The sequence below is a fragment of the Schistocerca gregaria genome, chromosome 5 (assembly GCF_023897955.1).
Source record: "Schistocerca gregaria isolate iqSchGreg1 chromosome 5, iqSchGreg1.2, whole genome shotgun sequence".
Taxonomy (NCBI): Eukaryota; Metazoa; Arthropoda; class Insecta; order Orthoptera; family Acrididae; genus Schistocerca; species Schistocerca gregaria.
This window is the reverse complement of record NC_064924.1, coordinates 671,121,128-671,145,314: the sequence shown is the minus strand read 5'-3', so window position 1 is coordinate 671,145,314 and position 24,187 is coordinate 671,121,128. Positions and strand designations below refer to the sequence as shown.

Here is a 24,187-nt window from a genome sequence, read left to right as displayed (position 1 = left end):
GTTTAATCTTAAGGACAAATAAAGTTCGTCTTCGTACATTCATATTTAAATTGGATGATGATGGGACATCAGCTGGTATAATATTTATTAAAAATGAATCTCCTCCAGCTGTACTTAAGATTTCATATTTATTTGGCTACTAGTTTCGACATTGCGTCAACGCCATCTTCAGGCCATATAGAACACACCATTCATAAAACAAACAATGTGAGACATCATTAGTCTGTGAGCTATTGTACAAAATAAATATATTATAAATATATAAAGGATGGCTTCATTAAAAGTAGTTACATTTCGTTCATGTTCATTAAGATGCAATTTACCTTGACATTAGCAATTTATACGGTACACACAAGTACAAATGAGGTTATATATATACGATTATTTCCATTACGGATCAATACCAGACTTTTGAATAAAATGTGAGTATATGTAAGTGTAGATAACAAACCGTTACTCCTAGAGATAATAACATAGGCATGAAACAGTACTAAAATTGTGTTACAAGCGAATAGTAATGCCCTAAACCCTTCTTTGTGTGCACAATTTAACTAACAGGAAGGAAAATATGCTTTGCCAATCAAACATATGTAAGATATGATTCCATTGTTTATAAATAGTGAAAGGTGGTAAAGGTGGAAAGGAGTTACGTTTGCCTAACACTGTAGTGTCATCACAATGAATAATGTTGTTTAAGTAACCTATTTCACTTTGTTACTTTATAGTGATGACGATACAGTGTTATGCAAACATAAGTCCTTTCCACCTTTCCCACCTTCCACTATTTATAAACGGTGGAATAATATCTTACATACGTCTGATTGGCAAAGCATATTTTCCTTCCTGTTAGTTAAATTGTGCACACAAAGAAGGGTTTAGGGTATTATTATTCGCTTGTAACACAGTTTTAGTACTGTTTCATGCCTATGTTATTATCTCTAAGAGTAACGGTTCGTTATCTATACTTATATATACTCACATTTTGTTCAAATGTCTGGTATTGATCTGTAATAGAAAGAACCGTGAATATGTAACTCATTTGAACTTGTTTGTACCATGTAAATTGCTAATGTCAAGGTAAATTGCATCTTAATGAAAATGAATGAAATGTAACTACTGTTAATGAAGTCATCCTTTATATAATATGTTTTTAATATGTTTACTTTGATTAATAGCTCACAGACTACTGATATCTCACATTGTTTGTTTTATGTATGGTGTGTTATACAGGGCCTGCGACGGCGTTGACGCAATGTCGACGCTAGTAGCCAAATAAATATGAAATCTTAAGTACAGCTGGAGGAGTTTCATTTTTAATAAATAAAGTTCGGGTGAAGATAAGGGAGCATGAAATAATAGGCGACCTGTTGCAGTAGAGCCATGCAGAAGTAAGCAAACTTTCAGATGTCTGCAAGCGAACGCACGGACAGGGTTGTGACCTAGCACAAGGACTCGGCAACAGCAGTGATGAGCTCCACGAAGACCCATCTTCTGACTGCGCATGGCGTGCGTGGCATGGAATAGTGGAGCGACGCGAGGCGAGATAACGACAGTCAGTAAAGCTTGGTCTTCCAGTAACGAACGGAAAGGGTAGATGATGCGGGAATGGGGAGATGTCTGTGAACTACAGACGGAGGCGGAGAGCAGCCATAAGCTCCTTCTTTATATTAGGTGGTTTATGTAGGTATAGCGTGCAGCCAGTGGCCTTTTGAACTTTATTTCACCATTAACCAGTTTCCGAGCCACTGCAGGCTCATCATCAGACGGAGGTTTTACAGAAACCATGTGCGACTACTCGCTAGGGTCATGGTTATGGTGGAATTAAAAAAAAATTTAGGGACATGTTAACGGAATTTTTACGAAACGAAAAGGTCGTTCTTTTTAGGAATATATACGCTGCACTGTCTCCTGATTTCGTAATTTGCTATACTACCATTGTACAACCAGTAATCAAACTCATGTTCACACCTAGAGCTTTGATTGTCAATTTGTGCCTACCACGTACGTCTGCATCTCTTTCACAGGGTAGTTCACGTTGTAGAACAGCATTACTTTTTCATGTCCTTAGTGTCTTGTTAATTTCTGGTATGATTTATTAATGATTATTTTGTGAGGAATATGGAGAAAGATTATGAAAGATGGTAAAAGTATATTATGATTACTACTTTAACTTTTATTTCGTTGTTACATATTTTAGAATTTAAAACGATCTGAGTTCTTCTTGAAGATACTATAATTTATTAATATGCAAAGAGTAATATTCAGCCATCCATATGGGAAGCCGTTAGGCCTGAGGACAGACAAGCTTTGTCGCATGTCGTTCCATTTCAGCAACTCCTTTTCTGTGAGACAAAATTCTCAGGAGGCTGATCCATTGGACAGTGTCGATACAGGGTTGGCAGGTCCGCTGTGTCGTTTCGGTTTCTGAAATGCCTTTTCTACGGAATGAGGCACACTGAAGTGGTGGCGGTAGCCAACTGTCGGTGGTTGAGCGAGGTCACGTAGCAGTGCGCTCTTCCAGATTTCAGTATCCTGTGTTAACACGGTGCAATTTACGGAGGAAGAAGATAAACAGCACTTCTGCAGTAACACGTCGTCCCATATAAATTGTGACTGCGGATGCAAAACATTACCACACTAAAATATGGTGTTGCAAGAATTACTCCGTCTTACTTCAAGAATGGTTCCAAGAGTTAGACATTGTGCCGTGTTTGGTCTCTCTAAATAATGTGGGACGTGAAGCGCCATATTCTCAACTGCACTGCCTCTGACAAAACTAACTACTCAGAATTTATTTCGTTATTATCCTTGTAAATGAAACAGCAGCAGCCTAGTTTTCTGCTAAACGCTGCGGAAGAAATACGATGGTGTAATCAGTATTCAGACAGGTACAAACGCTGTTAATATTCGTAAGAGAGTCCACTTTAAAACAGTTTTTATTTCTGAGTCCGAAGTTAGACGCTACGAATGACAGCCGAGATTGTAGCAAGGTCACACTGTTAATAAGCCGCGACCAGCCACATGTATAACATACGACAAAAGTACACTATATTCACGAATAGAGCAGACGATACGTGGTCATCATAAAGTAGGAAATATTGCACTTTGTTTATCTTTAACTGCTTCGTACTTTTATTGTTGTGTACCGGGCAGTCTAAACGAGAAAGATGAAAAAAAAAGTAAGCAGATTGTTTATCATTTCAAAATGGTTCAAATGGCTCTGAGCACTATGGGACTTAACTGCTGAGGTCATCACTCCCCTAGAGCTTAGAACTACTTAAACCTAACTAACCTAAGGACACCACACACATCCATGCTCGAGGCAGGATTCGAAACTGCGACCGTAGAAGTCGCGCGGTTCCAGACAGAAGTGCCTAGAACCCCGCGGCCACCGTTTATCATTTCAAAAGCAATCTCTATAACTATTAATACATTTATACCTTGTGAGGGAAGACAGTCAATGTCTTCACCGAAAAATATTTGTGTTTGCCTACGGAACCATGATTGTACCCAGGGATGCACCCCTTCCTCCAAATGTCTTTTTCGGGGTTCCAAAAATATGTAAAGAGCGTGGAGAGTGTTCGGGACTGTATGTAAGATGTTTAAAGGCTTCCCAGCGATGCTTCTGATGCATAAACCTTCCCTTGAAGGTGGTGTACTTGGGTCTGATGACTGCTTCTGTAGAGCCGGCGTTGTGTCCTTGGAATTGGATCTCCTATTTGTTTATTCACTTGGTGATCAACATTTTCATTTGCAAAGATATTATTTGGGTTATATCCACGACCCCGTCTTCCACTCCGTCAGGAGTATGGTGGCTTTGGATAATGTATTAGGTTCAGGCCCGTGCGTCCTACCTAGTTTTCAAGGTCCTCTCTTCTTTGGTCTGTTTCTTTCTAACCCCACGATACAATGTGGCAGTTAAGATCTCCCATGACCATCTTCACTCTCTACGAATAGAAATTATCTGGTTCCTTGGAACTAAATACATTATTTTGGGGTTTGTACATGGATGTTACTATATGAGACTGAGTTGCTACAGTCAATATTTCTGTGTCGTTGTCTTCAGTTACGTTTACGGACGAGATATTCAGCTCTGGTTTAGCACTGCCATATTGCGCGTAGGTTCTCTCAATGATTAAGGTCTTCCGCTTGTCTTTGGCCTTCTGTCATTCGGAGCACTATGAGTTTCCTGGATGAGCAGGACGAGACATTTCTTTGTCTTACAAATGTTGGATAGTAGTATTTCTTTCTCTAATGATATTCTTTCAATATTTATGGAAATTGTTATAAGAGCCGACCGGTGTGGCCGTGCCGTTCTAGGCGCTTCAACCTGGAACTGCGTGACCGCTACGCTCGCAGGTTCGAATCCTGCCTCGGGCATGGATGTGTCTGATGTCCTTAGGTTACTTAGGTTTAAGTAGTTCAAAGTTCTAGGGGACTGATGACCTGAGAAGTTAAGTCCCATAGTGCTCAGAGCCATTTTTGAGATAAGTGATCGTGGAACAGAAAATAAACTAAAATCGCTGTGCTGGGGATGCTATCTGGACCTGAGGTCCCTGTAGTATTATATTGAGAATGCGAGAGAACTCACTTTCTAACAACAGTTTATCGTAGGTCGCTGGGGAAACGAAGCGGTCGAAACTACTCGAAAAAGGCGCATTTCATTCCAGTTTTTAGGTAGGGTAGTCACACGGTGCACATAATTATAAGGCTATGTCTTTGACGTTAGTGTGTTGTTGAATTATGGTACACATTTTGTGCTAACATACATTGCCGAAAAATAGGCAGCACCTTCAAGGACTAAGTTCGTGTTAGTCATTCATCCGTCATAGTCATCAGCGATGAGATGGGACTCAGGAGGCCTGTTTCAGTGCACCATCTGTTTTGACTATGTAGGCAGTAATTGTGTGGGATTCAGAAGTAAACACTGGTTACAACATACATTCTAGGCTGCGACAACGCCCCACCGACGGGTACGTATGTCTGCTGAACATCTTCAGCCATCTGAAAGGGTAGCATTGTGGGGCTGGGGGAAGCTGGATGGAATATCGAAGGATTGCTGCGCGTTTTGGGCACAATATATCGGGGTGCCGCTGCTTTCAACAGTTGCCTTTGGAACATTCCCACTCCCGCAGACAAGGTTCTGGACATTCGAGCAGTACAGATGCACGACGAGGTCGACGCGATGTGTGAACAACAGTGGTCGACCGAACATCATCCAGAGACGAAATGCGGGCACCGCTGGCAACACTCTGCTTGCAGCAAGTTTAAGATCATGTCTACCTCTGGCTAGGCTGCGCTGACACCACGACGCTCTCAAGAGTGGCCATTCTGGCGTAGTGCAAGATGTGACTGGAGAGTAGAAAGACTCAGTGATGACAGGAGGTTTGTCTTTATACTAGTGATACAAGTACACGTCTATGCCATAGACGTGGTGATCTGTTTGTTACAGAGTGTGTTCGCCCACCACGCACGGGTCGTGCCAGGCTTCATGGTGTGGTGCGGGAGGGGGGGGGGGGGGGGCTATCAGATACAACTCGAGGTCGCATTTGATATTTCCGCAGGGCAAAGTAACCCGCGTCCGGTACAATATAGAGGCTGTTATCGCCGTGCTTCCGCCATTTCTTCGACAGGAAGTGATGTGCTTTTTCACATGGGAAATGTACGTCCGCTTAAGGCTGCTTTTCGTCGCGTAGAGCATCTTCCCTGGCCAGCATGGTCACCAGATATCTGAGCAATGGAACAAGTGTGTACGTGACGAAGCGGTAACTTCTTCTCCAGGGCCTTCAAGAACCAATGCGGGATTGCAACAAAAGCTGGATGCCGCTCGGCACCTTCGTGTTAGAGATACATTGTGTACTGATACGACTATTTGGGCACCGTTTACTGTGAAGTGTGTTTCGTTTGGCCTGAATTTGTTATAATATACTTCTACAAGGGTGAACTGCCTGTCACCACCTCACTTGTCAGTAACATGACCTTGTCTTTAAACGTGTTGAATTTTTTCCGGCAATGTATTATCACTTTTTTTGTGGAACGAAAATCACTTCTTTAGGAATCAATATGGATTCCGGAAATAGAAATCTTTGTAGCCCAACTCATTCCTTTCATCCGTGAAATCCAGAAGGCCGTGGAAAATAAAGCCCAAGTAGATGTCGTTCGAAATAGTTACACAGCTTCAGTTTGTGGTCAAATACGAGCTATGGAAATATCGGACCAGATTTGTAACTTGAATCAGGACTTGTTATCAGACAGAGCTCAACATGTCGTCGACAGGGCGACACACTAGATGTCAAACTGTCTCCTGGAGTACATCACGGGGGCGTTCTGCTCAGTGCTATGGGAAGTTCCGTGAATGTGTTCGTGGATTATGCTGTACCCTGTAGGCAAGTTGCAACGCCATAAAACTATTAAAGTGCAGGGAGACAGCCAGAGAAACGTGACTATGGTGTAGGCATTGCCAATCGATCTTCAGCGTAAATAAACTGGGCGCATTGCGAATCATAGGTACATTGCTGAAAATAGAAACAACCGAAAATAGCCATGAGAATTCATCCGGAACGACCTAAATCACAATATAAGACTAATACTAGGTAAAGTAGAGATTAATTGTAAGGAATCCTAGAGAAACGTAAATATCAACGAAAGAATGTTTTATAAAACAGTCATTCGATTGATATTTGAATCCTGCTTGTCAATCTGGGGCCCTTAACTCTCAGACCGTTCATGAATCCTTTTTGATGAATTTCTTGTCGGTATATCCTAGAGAAGCACAGCTTGTTTAACGAGTTGCATGAATCCAATCACATCGACTACTGCCAAGTGCTTATCATCCTTGCGGATGAAATAAATTGTCCTTGGGTTGCACTCGTAAAAAGATTATGCGGTCCGCACTACCTTACTAAAGCCGAAACCGTCGGATAAATTAATTTACTAACATAATGCGTGCTGGCGTACAGAGGTGGTAAGTATTTTGCACAAATGATAGTTTCCATTTACTAGTATATTCTGCCAATAGCCGGCAGCAGATGAGATTTATTTTTGAAACTCTAATACCACTGAATAATTTACACACTCATGAGTCGTGAAACTAAATACAATTCCCTAAGAACCATTTCTTATGAAAATAATACAAAAATGTTAAGTCATCATTGTTATTGTTCTTTGACCTGTAGGTTTTTGTTCAGTCTAACAGTTCATTGTCAAATGTTCACCATAATTAATGTGTATCCTTTTTTATACCTGCTGTAGCTTTCGTATAAACTTCCCGACGCAGGAAATGTCATTACCACTCATTTAATTTTTTTTTTTTTTTTTTTTTTTTTTTTTTTTTTTTTTTTTTTTGCCAGATCACTATTGGTTGCACGACCGAATCTAAAGGCCCTTCATCGTTGGGCGATTGATGTATACCGTATACATAATGAACTGGAAGAAATATTCATAATTCACAAAACTTCGCCGTTTGAACTTCTTTGTATTAGCACAGGATAGCAGTAGATGAAGGTCAGTGTCTTATGAGAGTTTAATGCTGGCCAGCAGTCTGTAGATACACTATGTCATCAAAAGCATCCCGACACTTGGCTGAAAACGACTTACAAGGTCGTCGCGCCCTCCATCGGAAATGCTGGAATTCAATATGGTGCTAGCCCACCCATAGCCTTGATGAAATGTTCAGTCAGGTGCTGGAAGGTTTCTTGGGGAATGGCAGCCCTTTCCTCACGTAGTGTTGCACTGAGGAGAGATATTGATGTTGGTCGGTGACGCATAGCACGAAGTCGGCGTTTCAAAACATCCCAAAGGCGTTCTATAGGATTCAGTCAGGACTCTGTGCAGGCCTGTCCATTACAGGTATGTTATTGTCGTGTAACCATTTCACCACAGGTCGTGCATTATGAACAGGTGCTCGATCGTGTTGAAAGATGCAGTCGCCATTCCCGAATTGCTCTTCAAGAGCGGGAAGCAAGAAGGTGCTTAAAACATCAATGTACCCCTGTGCTGTGAAGTGCCACGCAAAACAACAAGGGGCGCAAGCCCCCTCTATGAAAACTCGACCACACCACAACACTACATCTGGCTGTTGACGTTCACCGAGCCTTCGACACACCCACCCCTTCCATCAGATCGCCACATTGTGTACCGTGTTTCTTAACTCCACACAACGTTTTTCCACTGTTCCGTTGTCCAATGTTTACGCTCCTTATACCAAGCGAGGCGTCGTTTGGCGTTTACCGGCGTGATGTGTGGCTTATGATCAGCTTCTCGACCATGAAATCTAAATTTTCTCGTCTCCCACTTAACCGTCACAGTACTGGCAGTGGATCCTGATGTAATTTGGAATTCCTGTTTGATGGTCTGGATAGATGTCTGCCTATTACACATTCCGATCCTTTTCATCTGTCGGCGGTCTCTGTCAGTCAACAGTCGAGGTTGCCATGTACGCTTTTGTGCTGTACGTGTCCCTTCACGTTTCCACTTCAGTATCACATCGGAAACAGTGGACTTAGGGATGTTTAAGTGCGTGGAAATCTCGCGTACAGAGATATGACACAAACGACACCCAATACCTGACCACCTTTGAAGTCTGTGAATTCCGCGGAGCGCCCGACTCTGCTCTGTCAAGCTGTCTATGACTACTGAGGATGTTGCTGATATGGAGTACTTGGCAGTAGGTGGTAGCACAATGTACCTGATATGGAGTGTCCGGTTGCTTTTGATCACATGGTGCATCCGTTACTCTTGATGTAATTACTTTGAATTATGCTCTAGATTAACCATTCATCTTTTAATTTGTGAAGCTTCAAGCGTGATTGCGCATTTGAAGCATTTGCGAAAGTTAATTTTTGCTTCAAATGTTACTCTTAGCATCAGTGCTAAGTGCTACCGTTTCTTTTTCTTTCTTTTCTTTTTTTTTGTGTCTCTGCACATATCTTTTAGAAACGGTGCATCCCACACTAGGTGCACTTAAGCCACTCGCAATGAAACTAAGTTTGGAATATATTAGTTTATTAACTGCAAGCCTACATTTCACACCAACCACCCCTCATGAATTGACTGAACGGACGAAATAAACAGCCAGAGACAGCTTTAGACACGCAGGCAAGTTCAGATAGAAGTAGTTTCATATATATCTTAAATTGATACACTTTTATACAGAACCAGCTGAGTATCCGGCGTTGCCCAGGTGTGTATTTATTCCAGTCATCTATTAGTCCATCCCCAGATTCTCCCCACCTCCTCCACCCTCCCCCTTCTCTCTCTCTCTCTCTCTCTCTCTCTCTCTCTCTCTCTCTCTCTCTCTCTCTCTCTCTCTCTCCCTCACCCATTCAGTCTCTCTCCCGCCCCCCTCTCTGTCCATCTCATCCTCCCCCTCCCTCTCTCTCAATCTGCTCCTGTTCCTCCTCCTCTTCTTCCCAGCTGTATCTGTCTCTTCCTTCCTATCTGTCCATCCCCCCCCTCCACTTCCTTTATCTCTCCGCGTTACCGTGCTCACCCCAAGAGGAGACTGTTGGTTTTTACCTCTGAAGTACAGGGTATTTAAAAATGAACATGCCGGTTTTAATGCGTTGTAGCATTTATTACGTCCAACTTACAATTGTAAATAATACACCAAATGGAAGAGCAACTCAAACAGTTTTGCTTGTATACCTGTGTGCAATGGGAAGAGAATGGAATGTCACTGCGTGACTGAAAAACATTTTGAACTAGTGTGAGTCTTTCACGCTTAGCCCCAAGAAATATTCCCACCGAAAGTTTATGGGCCCTTCTTTTTCGGTGCACCAACTGTAACGGATGTTTCTTATGTTGATGTGCTATGGCCCGCGCCTCAGTGGGAAGCAGCTGGACAACACGTGTTTATTTGGGAGCAAGGCGGTGCGCCGGCTCACAGGCATTAACTCAGTTGGCGACCGGTTAAACGACGCTGTGTCCGACCGGTGCACTGGGCGCATCACCTCCACGTTCACACACGATCTGACTCGATCATATGCATGTGCCTCAGATACCAGCTCATCTATCCGACTTCAGAAACAGTGTTACTACAACAGTTACTCCTGACACACTGATCAAGGTTTCGGAACAACTCGCCTATCGACTAGATGTGTGATCGGTGTTCACACTCAATAATTGTAAGAAAAACTGTTTTTGTTTCTTTTTTATTTGGTGTATTATATATAATGGTAAGGTGAATTTAATATGTGCTAAAAAGCCTTAAAACCCGTGTCTTCATTTTGAAACACCCTGTATTTCTTTCCAGAGAGTAAATAACGTGCGTGCCAAACTTGACAAATTGTTCCAAGGATTTAGGATGAGCTTTTTACCAGTGAATTTGCCTGCATACGCACAAGTCAAATATATTTCACATATATTTAACATATTTGACATATATTTGACATATATTTCACTTGTATATGTAGCAAACCTCGCCTTGCAGTATCATTTTCACGCAGCTCAATGTCTATGACATCATATCGCTTGATCTAATTTTCCTGGCGCGTTCAGTGGTATATGTGAATCCTGTCTGAAAAATCTGTCACGAATACAGATAGTAGAAAAGAAGTAATGAATTAAAACGTCCTGCTTCGTGTGGCAGTTTTGCTGTATGAACAGCAAAAATGTAGTAAGCGATAAAGTTTTTCTGTTTCATCATTTTCTGGGTGACGTCCACGAAAAAAAGTTTCGTGAAGGCTTGACATTGTATGTAAAGTTTATTTCAAGTCACTAAATATTCTCAGTCTTAAATACTGGATGAGTAACATAAGTGTATTCGCGCTTTGTGGGCTGCACTACGTTTTCACCCCCGCCCCCACCCCTTTGATAGGTGGGTGGTTCTTACCCTCACAGTGATTCCTTCCAGACAGTAACTGATGTATGTAGCAAGTTTGGTTGAAATCGATCCAGTGGTTTAGGAGGAGATGTAGAACACGTGTACACACATATATATATATAACTACATCCGTACATCCATTTTTGTACGGATGAGACACAAAGACCGACAAGATATGTAAACATAAAAATTACTTAAAACATAGATGAGCTGAGGTGCAATATACCAACATGATACTAAATACTTCACGAATCATCGCTATTTTAAATTTATTTGACACGTGAGAAACGTTATTTATTTGCGTCAAATCATCTTCTTCCTGGCCTTATCTCGTGTCTATACGGAGTCGGCGTGTTAATTCAGGTTTGGTGATTGTTTGCGAATTGTGTAGTGGACACGTGATGTGGGTACCACCCCGCTATTTATCTAGTTGGATCTGAGAAGCCGCCTAAAAATCACTTTAGGCTGGCCGGTATACCGACTCTCTTCGACAGTTCGCCGGCAGGATTTGGTCCATGGCTGGCCCGCCTCCAAATGTCCCGCAAGCGGACGCTTTAGCGCGCTAGGCTATCCGGGTGGGTCAATTACTTGCGTCAACACCAAGTAGTAATACATAGAAAACAGAATTATAAAAGCCCAATATATATCGGTTTATCGACAGTATAAACTTGGGCTATTAACACAAATATCGATATTTTCGATATTTCGTTGTCATCTTAAGCTACCAACAAGCTACCAGCGAACGTGTCGGTACATGCTACTACGTTCATAATCACTCGTAAACATTACCTCTATGTCGTAACGTGCAAAACGTTAGTTTCATCCTCCCTTTCTGTTGCAAGCGTTGGCGAATGACTTCGCACATCCGCCCCACGGCAACGGTTCCCGGAGTTGGCCTGAGCGCGCCCAGCGCTAACTGCCAGCAGCTGCCGCTTACGTCGCTCACAAGGCCCCTCGTTAAGAGTCTTACGCCTCTACACAACAGAATGTGTGTTTTAGTCAAATGACTCGCAGTGGCGCTGTAACTATGGGAACCCAACAAATTGAAAGTTCGGAAGAATGCAAGGGCATACCATTTCCAACACGACCATGCCTCGTAAACATCGCTGGCATTCAAACCAACCTTGCTCGAGGGCAGCTCTTTTTTTCTAAAATGTGGTGAAGAATGTATGCATGTTCATCGAGGAAAGAAGGATACCAGTGCTACAATACCAGTGCTGCCCGCTAACTCACCTGGCTGCCGGATATCTCAAAGATGTGCCTCGTCGACAGCTTAATCACGGTCTTGCAGCAGTCACGCTTAATGACTTGTGGACTCTCCTACAAACAGTGTTGTGAAAAATTTCTCAGGAACTTACTCTGACTGCCCTTTGTTTTGCTGCCACCACTTTAAGTCTTTGTTTTCACCACGATGTGGCATTGCATCTATACTACCACAAGGGAATCGTCTTTACTCTTCTCGCGTTAGATCAACCGGAGTCTGTCGTTGTGCAATGAGAGCAGCTTAATGAGAGGTGATTGGCAATCCCGCACATTTCGTAATTTCAACAAGGGAGCAAAATGCGTCTTGTTATAGTCGTAACCGCGTGCAGACTCGTCTGCCAAATCAATTCGCATTAATTCGCATAGCCCTAAGCGAAGTCGTATTGCTGCTCGTATTGAACTCAGGTAATGGTTGAAAATGATAAACGAACGCAACTCTGTATTCATAAACGTCTGATATATTCTCTGGCCAATACTTCTGCTAGAAACTATTAGAAATAATTAATTTGAGGACGTTTAAGTTATGATTCTGGCCAGATAATGAAGATTTCATCTACTGCCGATCTCCCATATAGTTCCTCAGTACAAAGATTCATCTTTTATATTATTTGCTAATTATCCAAATTAAATTAACATTGCTATTTTCAATGAGTATGAGCGCTTCAGAGCGCTGAAGTCGCTCGTTTCACAACGCAATCGTGACGTTATTTTTGATGTCTCACACACACAATATCAACGACCGCATGATCGGCTATCGACCTTGGTTAGCATTCGATACGGGCCTCTCACAACATTTTATCCGCGCGTCCTGGAGATTTACAGAAACACGTCATTCTTGTAATGATTTATTATAACTATTCCTATAATAACACGTCACGTAAGGAATTATCGACTGTTAACGCCTTCATAAAGAGGGCTCTCTTAGGAGTGAGTTATTATCGTCAGTAATTTAGAAATTAAGGTGAAACACACTTGCTTTATAATTTGCAGTATGCCTTTTCAGTGTAACGGAGCTTTGGAAAATTTATCACAAACACATCACCATTACCATTAAATGTCACTTAATAACGCATCAACGATACGATCCTTCACGACAGAATATGAGAGGCAAGACCAGAGCTAAGCTTTGCATGATTAAGTGCTAGCGTAATGAATAACGTCGTGGTTTCTGGAGTGTAAAGTTGTTGATTCGCATCCCGTTACATGTAATTTTTTTCATGTTAGCATTGTTAACACGTTCTGTTACTTTCTTTTGAATGAAACACAAGTATGAAGTTAAAATCTTCTGGATTATTAGGCCGTGTCATGTTTCTTTTAAAATGTTCGACGTTTCGACCCCTCCGCTCGGATCGAAGAAGATCTTTTGGTGTCCACTACTGCTAGACTTACATAAATACAAGTATGTTCTGCAATATTGGATGTTATTTGCACTCCGTCTGATCTGAGAACGAAGGATGAAATAAATATCTAGGGATTTATGAGTATGTGGTTAGGAAGGAACTTAAGAGTACAGCTTTAATTGCTGCGAGTGAATCGAAGATCAATAATATTCATTTTCTTCCTCGTCACAAAGTCGATAGCCAATCCTGCGGTCGTCTGTATTGCTCCTGACGTCAAAGTGACGCCACGTTCGCTTGAATTACTGTGAAAAGAGCATTATCCTCAGGCGAATATAGCTGTTTTCCGCTCATTAGAAATTAACGGTTATTAACAACGTACTCACTACTTTCTTCGTACAGCGAGTCGATCGAATCCCTAAACGCAGCCATCTTTGCTGCTATGATATAGACGGTTGGCCAAATACGAGGGCTATTCGGAAAGTAAGGAACGATAGGTCGCGAAATGGAAACCGCAGTGAAAATCAAATCAGTTTTATTGACAATGGTTAGCTACATCTTCCAGCTACTTCTTTGCACAATCGCCGCTCAGACTTAGACATCTCTCGTAACGTTGTACCAACTTTTCAATTCCTTCGTTATAGAAGACAACCGCCAGTGCTTTTTGAAAATGTTCTGCTCTGGACTGCAGCTCGTTGTCTGTGTCAAAATATTGTCTTGATAGCCAGCGGTTCATTTGAGTAGAGAAGAACGTCAGGGGTAGCCAATTACGGGCTGTATTGTGGGTGATCAAACACTTCCCATCGAAAACGGTGCAGGAGCATCTTCACTGACCCTGCAAAGTGCGGCCGAGAATTGTCGTGTAAAACGAACCGCATGACAGTTATGTTATGTGGATTGCATAGCTTCAGGGAGAAGCTTACGCCAGGCCCTCATACTTGGCGGGAGACGCTAGTTTCTAGCCGTCTTTACGCTCTCGCTGTGAGCTCAGAACTGAGAAGAGCGACACGATGCGATCGACGGGCGTGCTAGACACAGTGGCCAACGCAGCTGTGTGAAGCTTCGTCAGATTTTCAGTGCACTTTCCATTTCGCAACCGATCGTTCCTTACTCTCCGAGTGACCCTCGTAAACATCACCACCGCTTATGTTCGACGTGAACGTGCAAAAACTACTTACAGACGGCAAGAGGAGGCAGCAGCACCGGAGGGCATATAAAGCGAGTCGGGGGGGACGCGGAAAAAGTGCAGTCGTTGTCGAAATGCGTAAACGGAGCGATTTATCTGCCGTACAAAAGGGCACGTTCGTTGACTTTCGGGCTAAGGGTGGAAGCACTCGCGAAACGGCTGAGTCTGTGAACTGTTGGCGTGCCGCCGTGCTTTAATTATGCTGTACGTTGCCAAATGGCGCTATCCAAAACCGACGTCTAGGCAACAATGGTGCAGCACGTGCCACAGATGACAGGGGTGGGCGATAACTGCGAAGATGTGCAAGAGGGATTACACGTAGATCTGCTGAACAGCTGACCGCCCTAATGAACCAAGGGGCTACCAAAAATGTCTACTCAACGAGCTTTGCTGCGTTTGATCTCTGCAGTAGGCGCCTGGTTGACGCAGCCATGCTGACTGCTGTTCATTGGTGAAGGAATCTGGAATTTGGAAGCCAGTGGCGCAACTGGACGTCCACTGAGCGCCGACAGGTGGCTTTTTCGGATGACTCACGTTTAATGCTGAATCGGTCAGATGGCCGTTGGAGGGTGCGGCGTGAAACGTCTGGAAGCAAACACTCTGCAACAAGGAGGAAGTGCCACTGTCTGCGGAATGTTTTCGTGGCATTTAATAGGTGATCATTCTGGAAGGCACAGCGGATCAACGCAAGTATGCTTCTATCCTTCGGGACCATATCGACCGCTATAGCCAGTCTGCTTTTCCAGCAGGACAACACAGATCGCAGTGTATATGCGAGGTTCGGAGGGCGTCAGGACGAGTCGAGAGGCCTCCGCTGGCCACCGACCTCCCCGGATCTGAACCCAGTCGAGAATCTGTGGGACGACGTCGATAAGTGTGGATCCTCAACAGAGAAACGGACGGCTCTGTGGTCGGCATGGCTGCTGCCGCTGTCGGTACCTTGCCTCTCTGGTTGCTGGTCTGCGCTGCAGAATGTGGTTATTCAGGCTTCTGAAAGCTAGTCCCATTTATCTTACTGGACAGCACACTACGCAGAACGGGATTTACTACATTGCCAATTCGTCCCACAATAGACTCATTTCTACAGGTTCTCGATTTAAATCGTGTTGCTCTTCCGGTTCTAATACAATGTTGCCTTTAGTAAGAGAATCAAACTGGTGCCCTGTAGCAATCCTAGGAGGAACTCTTCTATAGGCTGTTTTTCCATCAAGAAACAGTCACTGGTATTCTCGAAAAGAAACACAAATGAGGTTTTTACTCTGCAGCGGTGTGTGCGCTGATATGAAACTTCCTGGCAGATTAATACTGTGTGCCGGACCGAGACTCGAGCTCGGGACCTTTGCCTTCCGCGGACTCTACCAACTGAGCTACCCAAGCACGACTCACGCCCCGTCCTCACAGCTTTACTTCTGCCAGTACCTCGTCTCCTACCTTCCAAACTTTACAGAAGCTCTCCTGCCAAACTTACAGAACTAGCACTCCTGAAAGAAAGGATATTGCGGAGACATGGCTTAGCCACAGCGTGGGGGATGTTTCCAGAATGAGATTTTCACTCTGCAGCGGAGTGTGCGCTGATATGAAACTTTCTGGCAGATTAGGTCCCGAGTTCGAGTCTCGGTCCGGCACACAGTTTTAATCTGCTAGGAAGTTTCAGGAACAGAAACATTAACCTCCACGTTTCAATGGCCTTAGATGCACACTATTGTAACTTACTTCCCATGGTAAATACTGTTTGTCAAACTGTTGTTGGTGAATGATAGCGGTTATCGCGGGATGCGGAAGAAACAAGCTCTCCCGTGACACAACACGATATTTACTACAGAATGATACACAGTTTTGTATTTGTTAGGTTTGGAACGCTGGAAATGGCTGGTCACACATATCTAATCTGTATGAATTCTACGGATTTAGCGCTAGGAGGCCTACGATCACAAATGTTCGATAGCATAAAACTCGTAGCATCGCATAACAGAATCTAAACGACACTATTAAATCGCTCTGACTATTCTCGTTCACACAATTCGATCAGTCTTATTAGTACATCCTTTTGCGAGGAAGAAACTACCATGCAATATCTCGTGCAAAGCAGCAGCGAATTTCACAGATTTGTGACTCTGCGACATTCTAAACTCTAAAAATGCAGCTGTTCGTCGGAACGTACTTAATACAACAAATGTATATTACCATTTAACTCGCCGTTCGCTACACTTTCTCTGCGTACTAAAAGACCCAAAATCAACAAGCGTGAAAGTTCAAAAACGTCAGTAGAGCAGTAACAATGGAATAGACACTCGCACAGATGACGGATATCTATGCTTTTTGGTAGTTAAGGGAGACGCAACAGCATGTAGATAATGTGAAATGGACGGAAAGACTAACAACACAAATTCATTCAAGTATAAGACAATAAGAAAAGTGGCACATATCGATGGACAGGGCCTCTCTCTACGTCTCGACTCGTAACGCTCACCGCGGTGCTTCTGAACCAGAGGACAGGCGTGTCACAACGTGTGGACAAGTCATCCGCTGCATATAGTCGCATGAGTTGGCCCCTGCAGATAGGCAAACCAGTCAACAGATTTCCAAAGCGTGCTGCTGACGCATCTTCCCAGGCAGTTCGTGTCAACGACTCCAGTTACGTAATTGCACGCACGTATTGACGTTTGCTACGTCACAAACGGCGACCGAACCGGACGTCTGTAATGTGAGTTAAAAACTTTGGGAGGTAGTTTGTCCACTGATATATGTCTGTTTTATGCGCGTGTTTTGGTCTCTTTCTGAAGACTCACCAGTACCAGTGGTCACCAGCTTGTTTGGTGTAATTCCTCGCACAATAAGGACATCTTATTCAGGATTTGATGATAGTAAGAATTTTTCCAGCTTCTGATTTACCTGCAGAAGAAAGAGTATTCTTCGATGAACGTATCGTGTCGTATCTGTTGTCAGATAGCCCTTCAGCCTCCACACTAAAAAATGTAGTGAGTGGACAGTAAGTTGGAAATTTGTGTCTCAGGGGGAGCGTGGCAGAGGTAAGTACTTGCAGTCGCACTATCCTCTGTGTCCTCGGTGGCTCAGCCAGATAGAGCGGCTGCCATGTAAGCAGGAGATCCCGGGTTCGAGTCCCGGTCGGAGCACATCAACACCTGTGAGCAGCTAACGGTCTGGATTTCTTGTAATTTCATTCTCCTATATCTTGTCTGCACACCTACGCAACCACAGGCGAGTATCAAAAGTAGCAATAAATAATTGAAACGATTGATTCTGCTTCCGCAGATCACTTTAAAATGCCGACTCAACTACATGAACTTAATGTTTAATATATAAGAAACTATCAGCCTCGATTGCGGTAATGAAACCAACCTGTACCTAAGCTTCAGCCCAAGTAATTGGGCCTTCTTCAGAAGATAAACCTGACTCTATAATATGTCTACGAGGGCATGGTCTAGAAATAAAACTAAAACAGACTGAATAGGCGTAGTCACATTTTAAAAATGCGGTCCCTTGCGCCCAATCCACCGGTCCGATACAACGTCCTTTGTTTTATCTAAATGTTATCTTGTTTTCAAACTGAAAACTTCTCAGTTTTTCAGGCTGGAAACTTTTTACCTGTAATTCTGATATATGAAAGGGGATCGAAATGCTGATTTGCAACTTACTTGGTTAATCGCTGCAGTCGCTAATAATAAAATAAAATACTGTACTTGGTTTTAAGTAAAGTAGTAGTAAGGCTGAACTGGTTGTTCCGCCCCATTACGTTATCTCAAGGTATCCAGAGTTCCTTTATTAGTAACGACACAGTGCTCTTAGTAACTATTTGCTCTAGCTCTGGTGGAGATCTGAACGCCTCTGTGTTTATTTGATTGTGTATTAATGCACATTCTCTTCTCATTCGTATTATGTTGCCATTAAATGCCAGAATGAATGTTTGTTTGGGGTGTCATTGTGTTAGTAGTACGGCTGTAATGTGAAGATGCATGTAGGTACACTGGTAAACACGTGAATTTGTAGCAAGTCCCCTCCCCTTTAGGAGTGAGGAGAGCGACCGTTAGGGGTGCTCCGCCATTATTCCTCACTCGGGTTACGGACGGTTGAGAGTATCGATGGAGCCTGTACTGGTCTCCGTCAACGGTTTGCTAATTTAACGAAAGATGCCTCTATGTCATAGATTAGGTCACTAATCCGATCTTTTCCAGTATCAACACAGTTACGCTTACGTTATGACCACCGTTTTTTTTAATTGTCTTCCGAGTATATTGGATAGTTAGAATTAACGGTTTTAACGTTAGCGTGGGGAACTTCGTAATGCAGTTGTAAGTTGTTAATCCTGTGGTGCCTTCAGCATCCATAATAGTTTTCCAGTTGATTTATCAGTTAGAGAGCGTTTAACTATTAAATTTCAGAATTTGTAAGACTTTTTTTGATAGCATGGGCTTCTCCCTTTGTGCAGCCATCAAAGTGGTCGTAACCGCGCGACAAAGAGTAATCAGTTCCATGAGATATTTAACGAGTTTTGTTTGTATAGTTACTTGATTTCATTTATTTTTTCTTTGTTGGTCTGTCTCCACGCTGTAACGTGTGCAGTACTTTTCGAAGATACAGCCACCAGGATCGTAAATTGAATTCAGTTAGGTTTTGCGTTCGTTATTGGAGAAGTTCGATGTAGGTTTTGCGAGCGTTCGTGTGATGGATTTAATACGATGTATTTCATTTTTGTGTATTAGCTTCGCATATTTGTTCCTGCTTTCGTACTAGCAGACCTTGTGATGACTGAATGTTGTGTGATGTCCTTAGGTTAGTTAGGTTTAAGTAGTTCTACGTTCTAGGGGACTGATGACCATAGATGTTAAGTCCCATAGTGCTCAGAGCCATTTGATCCATTTTTTGAACCTCCCCCTGTTCCATACCTAATAAATGTAATTCTGAAAGGAGCCCTCATAATACAGTAATGTGACATCAGAATTAATGAAAATAAAGATCGCGTTTGGTAGTATATCTTGTCTGAGGATAGTGGTGTAGATGCTCTCAGTTAGCTGGGTTCTTTGGTTGCGTTATACGTTGTAAAATAAATTAATTGAATCATCATTAAATGCAAAAACCAATTAAACTAGCCAAGTTGTGCCTCAATAATTATGTGACAAGCACTCAATTAAGGAACGCAGCGAGAGAATCCTTATATCACCAGAGTCAGGAAACAACCTTCTGACAGATTCGAGGCAGAAGAAAAATTAATCACTTGAATTGCACGTAAGTAAGAAAGACACATAGGAACAACAGTAATCTTGCAGCAGTTTTTCAAAGACAACATTCTGACTTCGGCAGTTAGCTTCACTTAGAAATGAGCAAAAAATGTTTACATTTTCATACAAACACTATGAATCTCTTATTGCTAATTTTTTGAACTACAAAAGGAATATGTACTGTTGTAGGATTAAATGCTATGTCCTCCTGTGTTTCATGCAACCAGCCCGTTCAAAAGCGAGTGTCGTTTGCCCAGACCTAATTTCATCTCGTGTGTACTTCATTGCTGCTGTTCGAATTCTTCGTGTCGAGACAGTGGGTAGCTACCTGGCTGGCTGGCGTGCTCCCAGAGAGGAGGAGACGGGAGCATGTAGCAGGGGGGCAGGGGGGCAGGGGGGCAGGGGAGCAGGTAGCAAGGGGGCAGGGGAGCAGGTAGCAGGGGGCTGGCAGCGGCCCAGGCGACTCACCTTGATGTGCAGGAAGTCTCGGACGTCGAAGGAGATGGCGCTGCCGTGCACGGGCGAGTCGTCATCCAGAGTGCCGTCGTAGCTCACGTTGGTCCGTACGGCAAACGCCACTGGCTTCGTCTGCAACACAAGGCGCAGATCTCATGCTACACTCGTCTACGTCTACTTCTTCATCTACATTTATACTCTGCAAACCAGCGAGAAGCGGTTCATAATACATATAAATAATCCAGTGGGTAACGTCGGAAGTTTGGATGCAGTCATCTACAGGGTGATCCTTATTAAAGTTTAATAACCTCCGAAGCAACGTAGACAAGTAATTTAACGTAAGACAAATGGGCCCGCAAGTGGGAAGTACCCAAAAAGTGGGTGACAAATGTTGAACATGTAACGTCACCAGATGAAGCAGCTCGCCGCATGCGCAGCGGTTGAGCCTGTCGGTCCGTCACGTCTGACCGTCCCAACCCAAGTATTCGAGCAGGTGTGTCTCCATGACTCTAGTGCGTGCGGCTCAGGGTCTGAATCGTGCGCCTAACGCGCAGCATTTTCTTCCTGCGTGACACATTTATGTATTTACACTGAAAAGCCAAAGAAAGTGGTGCATCTGCTTAATACCGTGTAGAGGCCCCGCGAGCACGCTGAAGTGCCGCAACATGGCGTGCCACGGACTCGGCTAATGTCTGATGTAGTGCTTGAATCCTGCAGGGCTGTCCATAAACCCGCAAGAGTACGGCGGGGTGGAGATCACTTCTGAGCAATACGTTGCAAGGTGGCTCAGATATACTCAACAATGTTCATGTCTGGGGAGTTTGGTGGCCAGCGGAAGTATTTAAATCCAGAGGGGTGTTCCTGGAGCCACGCTGTAGCAATTCTGGAAGTGCGGGCTGTCGCATTGTCCTCCTGCAACTGTCCAAGTCCATCGGAATGCACAGTGCAAATGAATGGATGAAGGTGATCAGACAGGATGCGTACGTACGTGTCACTTGTCAGAGTCGTATCTAGACGTATCAGGCGTCCCATATCACTCCAACTGCACACGCCCCACACCATTACAGAGCCTCCACCAGTTCGAACAGTCTCCTGCTGGCATGCAGCGTCGTGGATCCCATCCGCTCCATACAATTTGATCGCAGACTCGTCCGACGAGGCAACATGTTTCCAGTCATCAAGAGTCCAATGTCGGTGCTGACGGGCCCAGGCGAGCCGTAAGTCTTTGTGTCGTGCAGTCAACAAGGATACACGAGTGGGCCTTCGGCTCCAAAAGCCCATATCGATGATGTTTCGTTAAATGGTTCGCTCGCTGACGGTTGTTGATGGCCCAGTATTGAAATCTGCAGCAATTTGCGGAAGGATTGCACTTCTGTCACGGTGAACGATTCTCTTCAGTCGTCGTTGGTTCCGTTCTTGCAGGTTCTTTTTCCGGAAGCAGCGATGTCGGAGACTGGATGTTTTACCGGATTCCTGATATTCATGGCACACTCGTGATATAGTCGTACGGGAAAATCCCCACTTCATCGCTACCTCGGAGATGCTGTGTCCTATTGTTCGTGCGCCGACTGTAACATCACGTTCAGACTCACTTAAATCTTGATAACCTACCATTGTAGCAGCAGTAACCGATCGAACAACTGCGCCAGACACTTGTTGTCTCATATAGGCGTTGCCGACCACAGCGCCGTATTCTGCGTATTTACGTGAATCTGTATTAAAATACACATGTCTATACCACTTTCTTTGGCGCTTCAGTGTACAATGGGGTGTTGATTTATGAACCAGTCCCGCAGTCTCAGCTGTTTTATTATTATTATTATTATTAAGTACAGTATAATAGAAACCTACCGTCGTAAAGCAGTAGAAGCATCCGAACTGCGTCATTACCAGTAAATCACCTACGTTATCTTCACTACATAATTTCTCTACAAAAAAAGAAGGGAGAACAGGGAAAAAAATAGGAACACCTTTTGGTTTGTTACAACGAGGACAATAATTTCGCAACTTCTACATTTATAACAGATCATATTTACGAAAGGGTTTAAAATTTGCGCCGTCTGCTTGCAAGTAAGTATTGCACCACTCCGTTTTTCCTTCAAGCATGCGATCGAGAATGCCTTTCGTCTTTTCGATGTGACGTCACATGCTAAACATTTACCATCCACTTTTGAGGTATTTTCCGATATCTGCGGTCTTATATTAAGTTACTTATATCTACGTCGTTTTAAGCCCTCAATAGGAATGGCCCTGTTTATTACTCAAACGCTATCCTCGAACCCAGAACCCGGTACCAGTTGCAGCATTTTTGCAAGAAAAATTCTATTTTCAAGAATTCGCGTGATTATTGGCCGAATTAAAAAATTTAAAATGCTATCATAATCTACTCATTAAGAGATATACTCTTATTTTACAAGTTTAATACACTAAAACAAGTATTAAAGTTAGAATCTCTGTGTTTGTCTTGACCCAGCGTAACTGACGGCACGCAAATATACCCGGACTTCATTCACCCACTATTTGAGAACGAAAGCACTTAGCGACTTCTGACAAACCTTAAACATAATTTCAAAATTTTTATCGCTTACAATATTTTCGCTACTGATGCAGTAAGACTTTAGTAACTGGCATGACGATCTAATTTATCACTTTCTTACTACTAACTCTATTCGGAACACACTTTGGAGAGAGTATCTACATATATCACTGAACGTACAGCAAAATTATATCATTATAACAGTCACATAGTTCAAGAGATACGCAGCGCGGGATAGGCGCACAGTCAGGGGCGCCTTGTCACGGTCCGTGCAGCCCCCGTCGGAGGTTGGAGTCCTCCCTCAGGCATGGATGTGCGGTTATCCATAGCGTAAGTTAGATTAAGTAGTGTGTAGGCTTAGGGATTGACGACCTCAGTAGTTTGGTCCCATAAGACCTTACAACAAATTTCCAAAATTTCAGGAGATATGGGATCATAATTATTGAGATGCCTTTTGCCTAAAATGGAACACAAATTATCAAGTTCACATTCATTTAGCGTTCGATAATGACAACCTTTAGCGACTACAAAAACTTTAGGCATTATTTCAGTCATTTTATAGCCTTTCTCTCTGTTACATACTTAAAGGCAAATATTTAACACATTAACTCATTTGTAAAGTGATCACATGTATGCAGCAATTTTACACATGGGAGTTCGATTCTTTAAAGAGTCACGAGTTTACTGGTAGTAGAGAGGTCACAATATTATGTTAAGTGTACCGAAATGCAGTGACACCTACAGCAGGTCGACTCATGATCCAGGGATTGGCAGCTGATCCTCACCGTCAACAAATGTAATCTATTTGGATAAATAGCCAGAGAGACCAATTATATTGAGTGACTGCACGTTGCAGGACAATCACTAGTAGATGTCACGTCCATTAAGTATCTGGGGGTATGCGCACCGAGGGATTTAAAGTGGAACGACGATATAAAACTTATCGCAGAAAAGACAGATGACAGAATGAGATTCATTTGTGAAGCCTCAGGAAGGAAACAGCTTACGAGACTCTCGTTCGCACGGTGCTTTGGTATCATCCTGGGAGACTCACCAGACAGGACACACAGGAATCAGCGAAGATCCAAAGAACAGCAGCGTGTTTCGCTACACGTAAGTTTGGCGAGCGTGAAAGCGTCGCGTACATACAATTCAGAGGCAGGCTGTTATCGGTAGAATGCAAAAACACGTAAGTGTTGTGGAGATGCGTGGGGAACTCAAATGGGAATCCCTGAAGGGAAGGCGACGTTCTTTTCGGAAAACGCTATTGAGAAAATTTAGAGAACCGGCATTTGAAGCTGGCTGACGAACGATTCTACTGCCGGCAACATACATTGCGACTAAGGACCA

General features: G+C 43.3%; 1 protein-coding gene across 14 annotated transcripts in view; it reads right to left on the bottom strand.

The window, feature by feature from the left end:
• Positions 1 to 24,187, bottom strand: part of LOC126272091 (voltage-dependent L-type calcium channel subunit beta-1) — a 2,208,268-nt gene that overhangs the window by 220,938 nt on the left and 1,963,143 nt on the right. For all 14 annotated transcript variants that reach the window (XM_049974664.1, XM_049974661.1, XM_049974653.1 and 11 more), the window contains one exon: positions 20,314 to 20,433. In XM_049974664.1, the coding sequence (XP_049830621.1) occupies positions 20,314 to 20,433 (120 nt within the window). The remainder of the gene's footprint in view (positions 1 to 20,313; positions 20,434 to 24,187) is intronic.